Source organism: Heptranchias perlo, chromosome 10 (genome assembly GCF_035084215.1).
Source record: "Heptranchias perlo isolate sHepPer1 chromosome 10, sHepPer1.hap1, whole genome shotgun sequence".
Classification (NCBI taxonomy): domain Eukaryota; kingdom Metazoa; phylum Chordata; class Chondrichthyes; order Hexanchiformes; family Hexanchidae; genus Heptranchias; species Heptranchias perlo.
In genome coordinates, this window is record NC_090334.1 from 4,601,673 (window position 1) to 4,619,625 (window position 17,953).

Genomic DNA, 17,953 nt, shown 5'->3' on the forward strand with positions numbered 1-17,953 from the left:
GCAGCTGTGAAGTGACCCTTTAAATAGTCGAGGTGAAACCGCTTAGATCCCAGCTCTGCGCTAATATCGAGGCTGAGGATGATTGAGATTCTCTCAACCCTTTGGTATTTTCTTCTTCAAAAGGAAAAGAAAGAACTTGCGTTTCACAATCTCAGGACATCCCAAAGCACTTTACAACCAATGAAGTACTTTTGAAGTGTAGTCACTGTTATAATGTAGGAAACGCAGCAGCCAATTTGCACACAGCAATGAGATAATGACCAGATAATCTGTTTTCAGGTGTTGGTTGAGGGATAAATAATGGCCACAACACCAGGGGAACTCCCTTGCTCTCCGAATAGTGCCATGGGATCGTTTGATGTCCACCTGAGTGGGTTTAACGTCTAACCCTAAAGATGGCACCTCTGACGGTGCAGCACTCCCTCAGTACTGCACCGGGAGTGTCGGCCTGGATTATGAGCTCAAGTCTCTGGAGTGGGACTCTCCACAACCTTCTGACTCAGAGATGAGAGTGCTACTACTGAGCCATGGCTGACATTTGTTCCCTCTTCTTCAAGGGGGAAATGTTGGCCAGAATTCTCACTCTTCTTTGAATAATGATCAGACCCCTAACAGTCACTTGAACAGGGTGATGGGGCCTTGCTTAAACCTTTTATCTGAAAGACAGCTTCTCTGACAATGCAGATTATGAGTTCAGGCTCCGGGCTGGAAGGTGAACCCACAACCGTCTGACTCATTGGGGAGTGCTGAGCCAAACTGACTCCCTCAAGGTATTTAATTTGCAAATTAGGTCCCTGAAGGTATTTAATTTGCAAATTAGGTCCCTGAAGGTATTTAATTTCCATGGTGGCATTGTGAGTGATGTTAGAAGATTGTGTTTCCGTAACTACAGAATAGAGCCTCGTTTATATTACAGCACTGTCTCTGGGTGTGTACATCCCTCATTTATATTACAGAACTGACTCTCTGGATGTGTACATGCCACATTTATATTAAAAGGCTGTCTCTGTGTGTATATACTCCTTTGTTTATATTACAGCACAGTCTCTGTGAGTGTATATACTCCCTCATTTATATTACAGCACAGTCTCTGTGAGTGCATACTCCCTCGCTTATATTACAGCACAGTCTCTGTGAGTGTGTACATCCCTCATTTACATTACAGCACACTCTTTGTGAGTGTATATACTCCCTCGTTTATATTACAGCACAGTCTCTGAGTGTGTACATCCCTCGTTTATATTACAGCACAGTCTCTGTGAGTGTGTACATCCCTCATTTATATTACAGCACAGTCTCTGTGAGTGTATATACTCCCTCGTTTATATTACAACACAGTCTCTGAGTGTGTACATCCCTCGTTTATATTACAGCACAGTCTCTGTGAGTGTGTACAACCCTCGTTTATATTACAGCACAGTCTCTGTGAGTGTGTACATCCCTCATCTATGTTACAGCAGTCTCTGTGAGTGTGTACATCCCTCGTCTATATTACAGCAGTTTCTGTGAGTGTGTATACTCCCTCGTTTATATTACAGCACAGTCCCTGTGAGTGTGTATACTCCCTCGTTTATATTACAGCAGTCTCTGTGAGTGTGTATACTCCCTCATTTATATTACAGCACAGTCTCTGTGAGTGTGTACATCCATCATTTATATTACAGCACAGTCTCTGTGAGTGTGTATACTCCCTCATTTATATTACAGCAGTCCCTGTGAGTGTGTATACTCCCTCATTTATATTACAGCAGTCTCTGTGAGTGTGTATACTCCCTCATTTATATTACAGCACAGTCTCTGAGTGTGTACATCCATCATTTATATTACAGCAGTCCCTGTGAGTGTGTATACTCCCTCATTTATATTACAGCAGTCTCTGTGAGTGTGTATACTCCCTCATTTATATTACAGCACAGTCTCTGTGAGTGTGTACATCCATCATTTATATTACAGCACAGTCTCTGAGTGTGTACATCCATCATTTATATTACAGCACAGTCTCTGTGAGTGTGTATACTCCCTCATTTATATTACAGCAGTCTCTGTGAGTGTGTATACTCCCTCATTTATATTACAGCAGTCTCTGTGAGTGTGTATACTCCCTCATTTATATTACAGCAGTCCCTGTGAGTGTGTATACTCCCTCATTTATATTACAGCACAGTCTCTGAGTGTGTACATCCATCATTTATATTACAGCACAGTCTTTGTGAGTGTATATACTCCCTCATTTATATTACAGCACAGTCTCTGTGAGTGTGTACATCCATCATTTATATTACAGCACAGTCTCTATGAGTGTGTACAACCCTCGTTTATGTTACTATGCTGTATCCAAGTTCCGATTACATACTCTGGCTTGATCTGTACAATCTGTTGTCAGCAGTGTTGGGAGCTGCTGTCTCTGCTCTGCAGGCACTGGCGAGTTTGGTGAGCTGACGCTTGCACTCCTGCACAAAAAGGGGGAGTTTTCAGCCCAAAACCTGCTTTTGTCATCTTGCAGATTTGGGCTGCAGTGGTTTGAAGTTTTCAAATGGAGTGAAAAAAAATCTTTGTCAAACCATTAACCCCAGAGCAAGGTGGGAATATATTTGAACAAGTCCCCGAGATGTGCACAGCCAGGGTTTAGTCTGAATTACCTCCACAAAAAAAGAACAGAGGAGAAAAATCTCCACAGAATTGAGCAACCACCTCTATAGCTCATGTGCATGTTCATCTTACAGTGAGCGCTGGCTAGTGGTGACAGTTTGTTGGCTGCACAAGGAGGTCAGAAACAGTGCAAATTTAATATCGGTTAGTGGAACCCGTGAGGCATTTCATGTAAAACTGTACGGAGACTTAGGAAGAGAAAGCTTTAAAGACATGACCACTTTATCCAGCAGCTCCATAGCAGTTTCATGTACCCGTTCACACACAGGGTGTCTGCACCAGGAGTCACATCGCTGCTGCAAGTGACTTCATTTCGGCAAAAAGACCTTTCAAAGCTTTGACTTCCTCGGCTTTGAGTCCTTTTCTCTTGTGCTCCTGGACTAGAAATTTGAGGAAGGAGCCAATTTGCTCACAGCTTGCTGTCGATCAAATGTTTAAAGGAGGAAAATCTGCATCTAGAAGAGAGGGCTTGATCCAGCAGACTCTCGAAGGGATATCAGCATGTGCCCAGACGCAGTCAGACTCCCGGAACTCGAGGTGTTGCTCAGAGGCTCACTGACTAGTGCTGGAGTCTAATCCTCTGTAACTAACTCGCTGGTTTCTCTTGCTCGTGACGGCCTGTACCGTCCCTAGGATACCGTTCGCAGTTAATGAGGTGAATCTGATGTTTCAGAATGCTGCGGGACCGTCACTTTCCCGTGTTCAGTCAGTTGCAGCGTTTGTGTGCTTGACATTTCTCGCAGACTTCATGGGTGAAAGGTCAGGCTCAGACACTGTGGGATTTAAAATGTCGAACCGAGGCAATGGAAAAAGAGTCCAGCGTTTCATGGTCTGTAAGAAGCTTTGGCCGGCACCTGCAGGAACACCGCTCCCCGCACGCTCAGTCTCCATGTTGGACACGGCGCCCGCAACAGAACCGGGCACTCCTGCTCGCTGCGTTTCCAGAATGGACATCACCTTGGCTTCCGCCTTGCTGGCCCCCTCTGCAACCCATCTCTCCACGTTAGAGGTGATACCTCCTGTCCAGACCGTGCGTCCAAAGTCACCGTGCGTGCTCAGTACTGAAAGGTCAACCCCTCCAGGGACTGGCTCTCCTACCCGCTCGCGCATGAGTCCTGGGGCAGCATTGAGTCAGACCTGTAGACCTGGTGTTTCCAAGAAGGAGAGGACTGTAGCGATACACCAGATCCCGCCTGCAAATATGCCCTCGGATGGCGGATCATCTCTCCCTTCGTCGTCCCCTTCTGCTCCTAAGACAGTTGTGAAAGCTGATCGTGGCTGGACACAGCCTGGGATACCAAAGCCACTTTGGGTGCCCGTGCCCACCCACTCTGTGCCAGCACACCGGATCAGCAGGCTGCATGTCACACTGGCTGCTGCGCGGAACATACCAGAACATCACGTTGCCTCGTTGACTGTGACTCTACAGTCTGCAATGCGCACATCAAGCCACCGAATCTCGATTCACAGCACGCCTGGAGCCTCCCGAATGGGCTGCCCTACGCAGGCACTGGGTGTGATTCCCTCTGCCGCTCCTCCACCTCACTTCTCTCAAACAGTGCTCATGTTGCGGAGACGGCCTGAGCTGAATGATACCAGCCGGCCGGGCCAGGCCTCGGGTTGTACTCTGAATTGTATCTTCAATCCCTCTCTCACCAATGGCTGCGGCCACGTGGTCTCCATCAGCTTAACCCCAGTCCAGACGAGCCGCAAGGCTCCCAAGAGTCCCACCGAGTCGCCGACAGATACGAGGAATAGCAGCCCGTCCCAGAACGTCACCGCACTTTCTGAAGCCAGGCCTCGTCAGCCTGAGAATGCGGCAAATCTTCCCGTGCGGTGCTGCAAACACAACTGTGACAATAAAGATCGCCGCTGGATGGCCAAAAGTAACCGCATCGATCTCCAAGCTGGTTACAAGGAGAGTAGCCGTACCACTCCCAATGTGCTTCAGGTGTCCTGCGGGAAATCAATGAGCTTATTTCTAAAGGTTAGACCACATTTACCAGGAGATATGCTTCAACATTAATCCCCTTCTGCACTTCGACTAAAACAAGCTTCGTATCATGTGGCAAGTTGCTTGTAATTGATGATATCTGCTGTCACGGAGTTTTATCCTCTGGAGTCACAGGGTGCAGCTGGGAAAAATGGACACTTCTGTTTCCTGTGTTCTTTCAACTTTTTTGAGAGTTTTGCGCTCATGAAGGTGAGGGATGTCAGCGCTGGCAATTTCAGGAACCCAGTGTTAGCTCAATGTACAGCCAGGGCAGGTACAGCATGGCTTAGATACAGAGTAAAGCTCCCTCTACATTGTCCCATCAAACACTCCCAGGGCAGGTACAGCACGGGTTAGATACAGAGTAAAGCTCCCTCTACATTGTCCCATCAAACACTCCCAGGGCAGGTACAGCACGGGTTAGATACAGAGTAAAGCTCCCTCTACACTGTCCCATCAAACACTCCCAGGGCAGGTACAGCACGGGTTAGATACAGAGTAAAGCTCCCTCTACACTGCCCGAACAATGTGCCTCAGCTCAAACCTCAGAGCAGCACCCATTACTGCAGGTGTGTTTCACTTTCCCTTTTCCCAATCCAGCTGCCTTGTGACCTCCCTGGGGCATAAACTAAATTGTCTGTGGAATATTTTGAAACGGTAGTGCAGCTTTGTAGCACCTTTGAATGTAGTGGGATAGGGTGACAGGCACAAGGATAAAATGGCAAGCTGCAGCTGGTGTCTCGAGCTTTGTCTGGCAGAGTACAAACATGCTGTTTGATCCTCGTCATCAATGGTAAGGGAGGACGGCTGGAATTGGTAAGAAGAGACAACATGTAGTTGAATGTGCACAGAGGCTGTGAGGCGCTGACTGGCTGTGATCTTATTTCAGGTTTATCTGAGGTCCAGTGAACTGGGGACATCCGTGGACACCGTGGATTCTCTCATCAAACGGCATGAAGCCTTCGAGAAATTGCTGGCAACTCAGGAGGAAAAGGTAAATCAGGGCCGTGTCCAGGTCATACAAGATTAGATCGGGCTGTGTTTAACTCTCCGAGGGTGGGCTGGGCTGTGTTTAACTCTCCGAGGGTGGGCTGGGCTGTGTTTAACTCTCCGGGGGTGGGCTGGGCTGTGTTTAACTCTCCGGGGGTGGGTCGGACTGTGTTTAGCTCTCCGGGGGTGGGTCGGACTGTGTTTAACTCTCCGAGAGTGGGTCGGGCTGTGTTTAACTCTCCGAGGGTGGGTCGGGCTGTGTTTAACTCTCCGAGAGTGGGTCGGGCTGTGTTTAACTCTCCGAGGGTGGGTCGGGCTGTGCTTAACTCTCCGAGAGTGGGTCGGGCTGTGCTTAACTCTCCGAGAGTGGGTCGGGCTGTGTTTAACTCTCCGAGAGTGGGTCGGGCTGTGTTTAACTCTCCGAGAGTGGGTCGGGCTGTGTTTAACTCTCCGGGGGTGGGTCGGGCTGTGTTTAACTCTCCGAGAGTGGGTCGGGCTGTGTTTAACTCTCCGAGAGTGGGTCGGGCTGTGCTTAACTCTCCGAGAGTGGGTCGGGCTGTGTTTAACTCTCCGAGAGTGGGTCGGGCTGTGTTTAACTCTCCGGGGGTGGGTCGGGCTGTGTTTAACTCTCCGAGAGTGGGTCGGGCTGTGTTTAACTCTCCGGGGGTGGGTCGGGCTGTGTTTAACTCTCCGAGAGTGGGTCGGGCTGTGTTTAACTCTCCGAGAGTGGGTCGGGCTGTGCTTAACTCTCCGAGAGTGGGTCGGGCTGTGCTTAACTCTCCGAGAGTGGGTCGGGCTGTGCTTAACTCTCCGGGGGTGGGTCGGGCTGTGCTTAACTCTCCGAGAGTGGGTCGGGCTGTGTTTAACTCTCCGGGGGTGGGTCGGGCTGTGCTTAACTCTCCGAGAGTGGGTCGGGCTGTGTTTAACTCTCCGAGGGTGGGTCGGGCTGTGCTTAACTCTCCGAGGGTGGGTCGGGCTGTGCTTAACTCTCCGAGGGTGGGTCGGGCTGTGCTTAACTCTCCGAGGGTGGGTCGGGCTGTGCTTAACTCTCCGAGGGTGGGTCGGGCTGTGCTTAACTCTCCGAGAGTGGGTCGGGCTGTGCTTAACTCTCCGAGGGTGGGTCGGGCTGTGCTTAACTCTCCGAGGGTGGGTCGGGCTGTGCTTAACTCTCCGAGGGTGGGTCGGGCTGTGTTTAACTCTCCGGGGGTGGGTCGGGCTGTGCTTAACTCTCCGAGGGTGGGTCGGGCTGTGTTTAACTCTCCGAGGGTGGGTCGGGCTGTGCTTAACTCTCCGAGGGTGGGTCGGGCTGTGTTTAACTCTCCGAGGGTGGGTCGGGCTGTGCTTAACTCTCCGAGGGTGGGTCGGGCTGTGCTTAACTCTCCGGGGGTGGGTCGGGCTGTGCTTAACTCTCCGGGGGTGGGTCGGGCTGTGCTTAACTCTCCGAGAGTGGGTCGGGCTGTGCTTAACTCTCCGAGGGTGGGTCGGGCTGTGCTTAACTCTCCGAGGGTGGGTCGGGCTGTGTTTAACTCTCCGAGGGTGGGTCGGGCTGTGTTTAACTCTCCGGGGGTGGGCCGGGCTGTGCTTAACTCTCCGGGGGTGGGTCGGGCTGTGTTTAAATGGTTCCACGTGTCAGTGATTGTACATTAGAAAACAGTTTATGGGTATTCCAAGGGGCTGCTGATGATGATTGTCCTGTGTGTTGTGGCAGAGCCTGTTTAGGTTGGTAAGTTTTAGTTTGTTAGTTGAGGTGGGAAGAGCACTATCTTTAGCAACAGTTCTCCGAGTTAGGATGGAGCAAACCAGCCAGGTTAGCAGGTCCCAGTCCAGTGATCTCTGCTAGAAAGTGTCCCACCGGTGAGACAGCTACGAGCACGGCTGTGAAGCCCCCAGGGTAGAATAGCCAGTAGATGGTCACTGTCCAGGCTCTCTTGTAAAGAATGGGCACTTGGGTGATGTACTGGAGGGTGGCCACTGACTGTACCCAGCAAGGGTCGGGTTCGCCAGGGGAGGGGGGCAAAATAGGGTAATAATAGGAGGAATCTTCGCTTCACAAAATGTGAACATCTGTTTATGTCTAACTGTTTGTGTAAAAACCCAGTGTACGTGTGTAAGGACCTGGTACAACTGTATAAATGTCCAGTGTACTTGTGTAAGGACCTGGTATAACAGTGTAAATGTCCAGTGTACTTGTGTAAGGGTCTGGATAGTCATAAAAACACTACTTGTTCACTGCTGTCCTTCATGGGAGGAAACCTGCCGTCCTTACCCAGTCTGGGCCTATGTGTGACTCCAGTCCCACACCAACCTGGTTGACTCATAACTGCCCTCTGAAATTGCTTCGTAAGCCTATCAGTCGTACCGGTGGTTCAAGAAGAAGGCTCACCACCACCATCTTCTCAGGGCGACTAGGAATGGGCAATAAATGTTGGCCTTGCCAGTGACACCCAGATCCTGAGAATGAATAAGAAAGAAGTGCACTTGTCAAGTGTGTGGTGAGGGCCCAGAGCCTGAAGTGTCCCTGAGATGTGCTGCTCCATTCAGTGGGTGGTGTTTTGTTTTGTTTCAGATGATGTCACTGCAGGAGCAGGCAGGCAAGCTGAAAGAAGAGGGTTTAAAGCGCGATGATGCCAGTCGCATCCAACAGAAGCTCAACACCATCCTAGAGAGGAGGAACCGCATTAAGGAGCTGTCACAGAGCCGCAAGAGAGACCTGAGCACCGCCCGCCTGCTGGCCTGTTTCAACCAGGACCTGACTGAGGTACAGTACTGGCTCACACCTGGCTGTCCATACAGGGGGCCGGCCTCACACCATACTCTCACCCATTGACAACACAACAGCAGTTTATGCAGACACAACACATTAGCAGACATTCCAGAAGCTCCACACTGAAGGGACAGACACGAAACTCCAGTCAAACTAGTCGTGTGTTTCTAATTCCATCATCTGGTCAGATCAGGCAGTGTTTACAGAACAGTCCATTCGCTAATACAAACAAATAAACTTGCATTTATATAGCGCCTTTCACAACCTCAGGACATCCCAAAGTGCTTCACAGCCAATGAAGTACTTTCGGAATATGGTCACTGTTGTTTTGTGGACAAATGGTTCAATTTGCGCACAGCAAGACCCACAAACAGCAACGTGAAAAATGAGCAGATAATCTGTTTTAGTGATGTTGGTTGAAGGATAAATATTGGCCAGGACACCGGGGAGAACTCCCCCGCTTTTCTTCAAAATAGAGCCATGGGATCTTTTATACCCACAACCTGAAGACGAGACCTGTCCAAAAGACAGCACCTCCGAGAGTGCAGCGCTCCCTCAGTACTGCACTGGAGTGTCAGTCTGGGTTATATGCTCAAGTCTCTGGAGTGGGGCTTAAACCCACAACCTTCTGACTTAGAGGTGAGGTTGTCAAGTGAGCCAAGCTGAGACTTCAAGACTATATCTTTCTACTACTAATAATAACCAAAAAATAAATTAACAAAGTTTAATGATCCCAACGAGGCCAGGCTCCCTGGTCCTGATCACCATCCAATGAGCCCTGCAGTGAATGCCTGTGTGTGTGTGGATGTTGGCTGTGATGTCTCCCATCCGCTGACATTCACTGACTTGGTTGCCCGACGATGGGCTGTTGGTACCCAGGTACTGGAGGATGCTCGACATTGATGGTGCTGCACCCCAGCAAGCACTCAACACCTTTAGGGGAAGAGGGGAGAAAATGAGCCGGTCGTGTTCACTTTCACTGGGGGTTACAGGTTGTTACATAGAATCACATAGAAAGTACAGCACAGAATCAGGCCATTCGGCCCAACAGGTCCATGCCAGTGTTTATGTTCCACACGAGCCTCCTCCCACCCTACTCCATCTAATCCCATCAACATATCTTTTCTCCTTTCTCTCTCATGTGCTTATCTAGCTTCCCTTTAAATACATCTGTTCTATTCACCTCAACTACTCCTTGTGGTGGCAAGTTCCACATTCTCACCACTCTCTGGATAAAGAAGCTTCTCCTGAATTCCCTATTGGATTTATTAGTGACTATCTTATATTTATGACCCCTAGTTCTGGTCTCCCCTATCAAACCCTTTCATAATCTTAAAGATCTCTATCAGATCACCCCTCACTCTTCTCTTTTCTAGAGAAAAGAGCCCCAGCCTGTTCAACCTTCCCTGACAGTTATAAACTCTGAATTGACGGAAGCTATCAATGAAACTTGCGCGCTTTAGCAGGGAGAATCTTCACTGCACCGCCCTCAACTCGAGCCAGGACAGCAGATTGAGAACAGATGTGGCTGCTGGATCAGGCAGCAACTTCTACTGAGCTCATTCTGGCAGCGAGTGGCAGGAGACGGCAATACCTCCAGAATGAGATCATTGCTCGGAGCGGAACAAAGGATTAATGCAGACTGTCTGAACACTCCACACAGCGGCAGAGCCCGCGGGATTAAAGGCCAGGCATCTGGGAGAGAGTTCATGGGGCAAGCCATGTGCTCACATTGGTGCACCTTCATGTTACCAGATAGAAATCCCTTGGTGGCACTCCCATCTCTCTGGTGCCTGAATCCTGATCTAAAGACAGCAGATTTTATATAATTCAGCTCAGACTGAGCATGTTCATCCAGCACAGAGTAACCTGGAATCACCGAGCTGATATGAGGAAGGATACAGGCCCCACAGATGGGGCACAGGCTCTGAGCTGACACAGTATCCCGGCATTTAGGGGAGATTTCCTTTCAAAGACTGTCGGTGGCTGGGGGAGGTTAGAATTGCTAGAGGTTGATGTACGTAGTGAATGCTTAGATTTGAGTGCGTTTATGGTGTTGTTACACTTGAGACCAAGAGGTATTTTCCCCCAAGGCTGTGCATATTCTTAAAACAAGCAGCAATAAAGTGGAGGAACTGTTTGCAGCGTGAGGCTGCTGTGGGAGCAATTCATTGAAGGCTGTATGTGTGTGTGCACATCGTCATGTTCCCACTGCTACCCGTGTACTGTGCACAGTACATTGAGATGGATAATAAACCCTCTGATTTATAGGCATGGTGGGTGAAAGGGAAAATTTGCTCAGGTTCCCATATGTCTGATAGAAGGAACAGATGATTTAACGGGAACATCACAGAAGGGATTTCCTGCTCCCGGTACAGCTCCGAACTTAATCCATTACCAGCTCAGCAGAGAGGAGAATTTGCATTGAATGAGAGGTGGCCTGGGATTCCATAGAGCTGATTGAACCGAAGCTCCTGCTGCTCGGCATTGAATGTACCCGATCCTAATCAGATCAGCACGGCCGCAGCACCGTGAGACACTCCCTCACTCTCCGCACCAACAAATGATCATCATCCAAATACACACTCCACATGGAGAGAACTGCAAGTCAGTTAAAGAAAAACCCACAGACCCCCCTCTCCCCATCACAGAAACTCAGACCCCAATTTCCCATCACAGAAACACAGACCACATTCTCCCCATGACAGGAACATAGACCTCCTTTCCCTATCACAGAAACAAAGACCCCAGGCTCCGCATCAGAGAAACACAGACTCCAGGCTCCGCATCAGAGAAACACAGACTCCAGGCTCCGCATCAGAGAAACACAGACTCCAGGCTCCGCATCAGAGAAACACAGACTCCAGGCTCCGCATCAGAGAAACACAGACTCCACTCTGCCCGTCACAGAATCACAGACCCTATTCTCCCCATAACAGAAACACAGATACCACTCTCCCATCACAGAAACACAGGCCGGCTCTCCCCATCACGGAAACACAGACCCCATTCTCCCCATCACGGAAACACAGACCCCATTCTCCCCATCACGGAAACACAGACCCCATTCTCCCCATCACGGAAACACAGACCCCATTCTCCCCATCACGGAAACACAGACCCCATTCTCCCCATCACGGAAATGCAGACCCCACTCTCCACATCACAGAAACACAGACCCCCAGACCCCACTCTCCCCATCACAGAAACACAGACCCTATTCTACCCATTACAGAAACAGACAGATCCCATGCTCCACGTCACAGAAACAGACACCCCAGTCCCCCATCGCAGAAACACAGACCTCATTCTCCCCATCACAGAAACACAGACCTAACTCTCCCCATCACAGAAACACAGACCTCACCCTCCCCATCACAGAAAAACAGACACCTCTCTCCCCATCAGAGAAACACAGACCTCACTCTCCACATGATAGAAACATACAGACCCATCTCTCCCCTCACAGAAACAGACAGACCCCTCTCCCCCCTCACAGAAACATACACACCCCACTCTCCCCATCTCAGAAACACACACCCCACTCTCCCCATCTCTGAAAGACACATCCCACTCTCCCCATCTCGAAAACACACACCCCACTCTCCCCATCTCAGAAACACACATCCCACTCTCCCCATCTCAAAAACACACACCCCACTCTCCCCATCTCAGAAACACACACCCCACTCTCCCCATCTCAGAAACACACACCCCACTCTCCCCATCTCAGAAACACACACCCCACTCTCCCCATCTCAGAAGCGCACACACCCCACTCTCCCCATCTCAGAAGCACACACCCCACTCTCCCCATCTCAGGAACACAGACCCCACTCTCCCCATCACAGAAACACAGACCCAACTCTTCCCATCACAGAAACACAGACCCCTCTCTCCCCTCACAGAAACAGACAGACCCCATTCTCCCCATCACAGAAACACAGACCCAACTCTTCCCATCACAGAAACACACACCCCACTCTCCCCATCACAGAAACAGACAGACCCCACTCTCCCCATCACAGAAACACACATCCCACTCTCCCCATCTCAGAAACACACACCCCACTCTCCCCATCTCAGAAACACAGACCCCACTCTCCCCATCTCAGAAACACACACCCCACTCTCCCCACCTCAAAAACACACACCCCACTCTCCGCATCTCAGAAACACACACCCCACTCTCCCCATCTCAGAAACACAGACCCCACTCTCCCCATCTCAAAAACACACACCCCACTCTCCCCATCTCAAAAACACACACCCCACTCTCCCCATCTCAGAAACACACACCCCACTCTCCCCATCACAGAAACACACACCCCAATCTCCCCATTTCAGAAACACACACCCCACTATCCCTATCATAGAAACACAAACCACACTCTCCCCATCATAGAAACATACAGACCCAACTCTCCCCATCAGAGAAACACAGACCCCACTCTCCCCATTCACATAAACACAGACCTCACTCTCCCCATCACAGAAACACAGACCCCACTCTCCCCATCACAGAAACACAGACCCCACTCTCCCCATCACAGAAACACCGACCCCATTCTCCCCATCACAAAAACACACACCCCACTCTCCACATCACAGAAACACAGACCCCACTGTCCCCATCACAGAAACACAGACGCAACTCTTCCCATCACAGAAACACAGACCCCTCTCTCCCCTCACAGAAACAGACAGACCACACTCTCCCCATCACAGAAACACAGACCCCACTCCCCCATCAGTGAAACACAGACCCCATTCTCTGCATCATCGAAAAACACACCCCACTCTTCCCATCACATAAACACAAACCTCACTCTCCCCAACACAGAAACACAGACCCCACTCTCCTCAACACAGAAAAACAGACCCCACTCTCCTCAACACAGAAAAACAGACCCCACTCTCCTCAACACAGAAAAACATACCCCACTCTCCTCAACACAGAAAAACATACCCCACTCTCCTCAACACAGAAAAACATACCCCACTCTCAACACAGAAAAACATACCCCACTCTCGCATTCACATAAACACAGACCTCACTCTCCCCATCACAGAATCAGACAACACAACCTCCCCATCACAGAAACACAGACCCCACTCTCCCCATCACAGAAACACAGACCCCACTCTCCCCATCGCAGAAACACAGACCCCACTCTCCCCATCGCAGAATCAGACACCACAACCTCCCCATCGCAGAAACACAGACACCATTCTCCCCATCACAGAAACCGACATCCCTCCCTCCCCATCTCAGAAACACACACCCCACTCTCCCCATCTCAGAAACACACACCCCACTCTCCCCATCTCAGAAACACACACCCCACTCTCCCCATCTCAGAAACACACACCCCACTCTCCCCATCTCAGAAACACACACCCCACTCTCCCCATCTCAGAAACACACACCCCACTCTCCCCATCTCAGAAACACACACCCCACTCTCCCCATCTCAGAAACACACACCCCACTCTCCCCATCTCAGAAACACACACCCCACTCTCCCCATCTCAGAAACACACACTCCAATCTCCCTATCACAGAAACACAGACCACACTTTCACCATCACAGAAACATACAGACAAAACACTACCCATCAGAGAAACAGACAGAACCCACTCTCCCCATCAGAGAAACACAGACCCCACTCACCCTATCATAGAAGCACAGACCCTATTCTCCACATCACAGAAACACAGACCCCATTCTCCCCATCACAAAAACATAGACCCCACTGTCCCAATCAGAGAAACAGACTGACCCCACTCTCCCCAACACAGAAACACACACCCCACTCTCCCCATCTCAGAAACACACACCCCACTCTCCCCATCTCAGAAACACATACCCCACTCTCCCCATCTCAAAAACACACATCCCACTCTCCCCATCTCAAAAACACACATCCCACTCTCCCCATCTCAGAAACACACACCCCACTCTCCCCATCTCAGAAACACACACCCCACTCTCCCCATCTCAGAAACACACACCCCATTCTCCCCATCTCAGAAACACACACCCCACTCTCCCCATCTCAGAAACACACACCCCACTCTCCATATCACAGAAACACAGACCCCACTGTCCCATCACAGAAACATACAGACAAAACTCTCCCCATCAAAGCAACAGACAGAGCCCACTCTCCCAATCACAGAAACACACACCCCACTCTCCCCATCTCAGAAACACACACCCCACTCTCCCCATCTCAGAAACACACACCCCACTCTCCCCATCTCAGAAACACACACCCCACTCTCCCCATCTCAGAAACACACACCCCACTCTCCCCATCTCAGAAACACACACCCCACTCTCCCCATCTCAGAAACACACACCCCACTCTCCCAATCACAGAAACACACACCCCACTCTCCCCATCTCAGAAACACACACCCCACTCTCCCCATCTCAGAAACACACACCCCACTCTCCCCATCTCAGAAACACACACCCCACTCTCCCCATCTCAGAAACACACACCCCACTCTCCCCATCTCAGAAACACACACCCCACTCTCCCCATCTCAGAAACACACACCCCACTCTCCCCATCTCAGAAACACACACCCCACTCTCACCATCTCAGAAACACACACCCCACTCTCCCCATCTCAAAAACACACACCCCACTCTCCCCATCTCAAAAACACACACCCCACTCTCCCCATCTCAGAAACACACACCCCACTCTCACCATCTCAGAAACACACACCCCACTCTCACCATCTCAAAAACACACACCCCACTCTCCCCATCTCAAAAACACACCCCACTCTCCCCATCTCAAAAACACACACCCCACTCTCCCCATCTCAAAAACACACACCCCACTCTCCCCATCTCAAAAACACACACCCCACTCTCCCCATCTCAAAAACACACACCCCACTCTCCCCATCTCAAAAACACACACCCCACTCTCCCCATCTCAAAAACACACACCCCACTCTCCCCATCTCAAAAACACACACCCCACTCTCCCCATCTCAGAAACACACACCCCACTCTCCCCATCTCAGAAACACACACTCCAATCTCCCTATCACACAAACACAGACCACACTCTCACCATCACAGAAACATACAGACAAAACACTACCCATCAGAGAAACAGACAGAACCCACTCTCCCCATCAGAGAAACACAGACCCCACTCAACCTATCATAGAAGCACAGACCCTATAATCCACATCACAGAAACACAGACCCCATTCTCCCCATCTCAGAAACACACACCCCACTCTCCATATCACAGAAACACAGACCCCACTGTCCCATCACAGAAACATACAGACAAAACTCTCCCCATCAAAGCAACAGACAGAGCCCACTCTCCCAATCACAGAAACACACACCCCACTCTCCCCATCTCAGAAACACACACCCCACTCTCCCCATCTCAGAAACACACACCCCACTCTCCCCATCTCAGAAACACACACCCCACTCTCCCCATCTCAGAAACACACACCCCACTCTCCCAATCACAGAAACACACACCCCACTCTCCCAATCACAGAAACACACACCCCACTCTCCCCATCTCAGAAACACACACCCCACTCTCCCCATCTCAGAAACACACACCCCACTCTCCCCATCTCAGAAACACACACCCCACTCTCCCCATCTCAGAAACACACACCCCACTCTCCCCATCTCAGAAACACACACCCCACTCTCCCCATCTCAAAAACACACACCCCATTCTCACCATCTCAGAAACACACACCCCACTCTCCCCATCTCAAAAACACACACCCCACTCTCCCCATCTCAGAAACACACACCCCACTCTCCCCATCTCAGAAACACACACCCCACTCTCACCATCTCAGAAACACACACCCCACTCTCCCCATCTCAAAAACACACACCCCACTCTCCCCATCTCAAAAACACACACCCCACTCTCCCCATCTCAAAAACACACACCCCACTCTCCCCATCTCAAAAACACACACCCCACTCTCCCCATCTCAAAAACACACACCCCACTCTCCCCATCTCAAAAACACACACCCCACTCTCCCCATCTCAAAAACACACACCCCACTCTCCCCATCTCAAAAACACACACCCCACTCTCCCCATCTCAAAAACACACACCCCACTCTCCCCATCTCAGAAACACAGACCACACTCTCACCATCACAGAAACATACAGACAAAACACTACCCATCAGAGAAACAGACAGAACCCACTCTCCCCATCAGAGAAACACAGACCCCACTCAACCTATCATAGAAGCACAGACCCTATAATCCACATCACAGAAACACAGACCCCATTCTCCCCATCACAAAAACATAGACCCCACTGTCCCAATCACAGAAACAGACAGAACCCATTCTCCCCATCAGAGAAACACAGACCCCACTCACCCTATCATAGAAGCACAGACCCTATTCTCCACATCACAGAAAAACAGACCCCATTCTCCCCATCACAAAAACATAGACCCCACTGTCCCAATCACAGAAACAGACTGACCCCACTCTCCCCAACACAGAAACACACACCCCACTCTCCCCATCTCAGAAACACACACCCCACTCTCCCCATCTCAGAAACACACACCCCACTCTCCCCATCTCAGAAACACACACCCCACTCTCCCCATCTCAGAAACACACACCCCACTCTCCCCATCTCAGAAACACACATCCCACTCTCCCCATCTCAGAAACACACACCCCACTCTCCCCATCTCAGAAACACACACCCCACTCTCCCCATCTCAGAAACACACACCCCACTCTCCCCATCTCAGAAACACACACCCCACTCTCCCCATCTCAGAAACACACCCCATTCTCCCCATCTCAGAAACACACACCCCACTCTCCCAATCACAGAAACACACCCCACTCTCCCCATCTCAGAAACACACACCCCACTCTCCCCATCTCAGAAACACACACCCCACTCTCCCAATCACAGAAACACACACCCCACTCTCCCAATCACAGAAACACACACCCCACTCTCCCCATCTCAAAAACACACACCCCACTCTCCCCATCTCAGAAACACACACCCCACTCTCCATATCACAGAAACACAGACCCCACTGTCCCATCATAGAAACACACACCCCACTCTCCCCATCTCAGAAACACACACCCCACTCTCCCCATCTCAGAAACACACACCCCACTCTCCCCATCTCAGAAACACACACCCCACTCTCCCAATCACAGAAACACACACCCCACTCTCCCAATCACAGAAACACACACCCCACTCTCCCCATCTCAGAAACACACACCCCACTCTCCCCATCTCAGAAACACACACCCCACTCTCCCCATCTCAAAAACACACACCCCACTCTCCCCATCTCAGAAACACACACCCCACTCTCCCCATCTCAGAAACACACACCCCACTCTCCCCATCTCAGAAACACACACTCCAATCTCCCTATCACAGAAACACAGACCACACTCTCCCCATCACAGAAACACAGACCCCACTCTCCCCATCTCAGAAACACACACTCCAATCTCCCTATCACAGAA

The 17,953-nt window shown here is 50.5% G+C and overlaps 1 protein-coding gene across 1 annotated transcript in view; it reads left to right on the top strand.

The window, feature by feature from the left end:
* sptbn5 (spectrin, beta, non-erythrocytic 5) overlaps nt 1-17,953 on the top strand; it is a 394,215-nt gene that overhangs the window by 164,334 nt on the left and 211,928 nt on the right. Inside the window, exons 37-38 of the mRNA XM_067991151.1 lie at nt 5,532-5,636; nt 8,199-8,390. Coding sequence (XP_067847252.1) covers nt 5,532-5,636; nt 8,199-8,390 — 297 coding nt within the window. The remainder of the gene's footprint in view (nt 1-5,531; nt 5,637-8,198; nt 8,391-17,953) is intronic.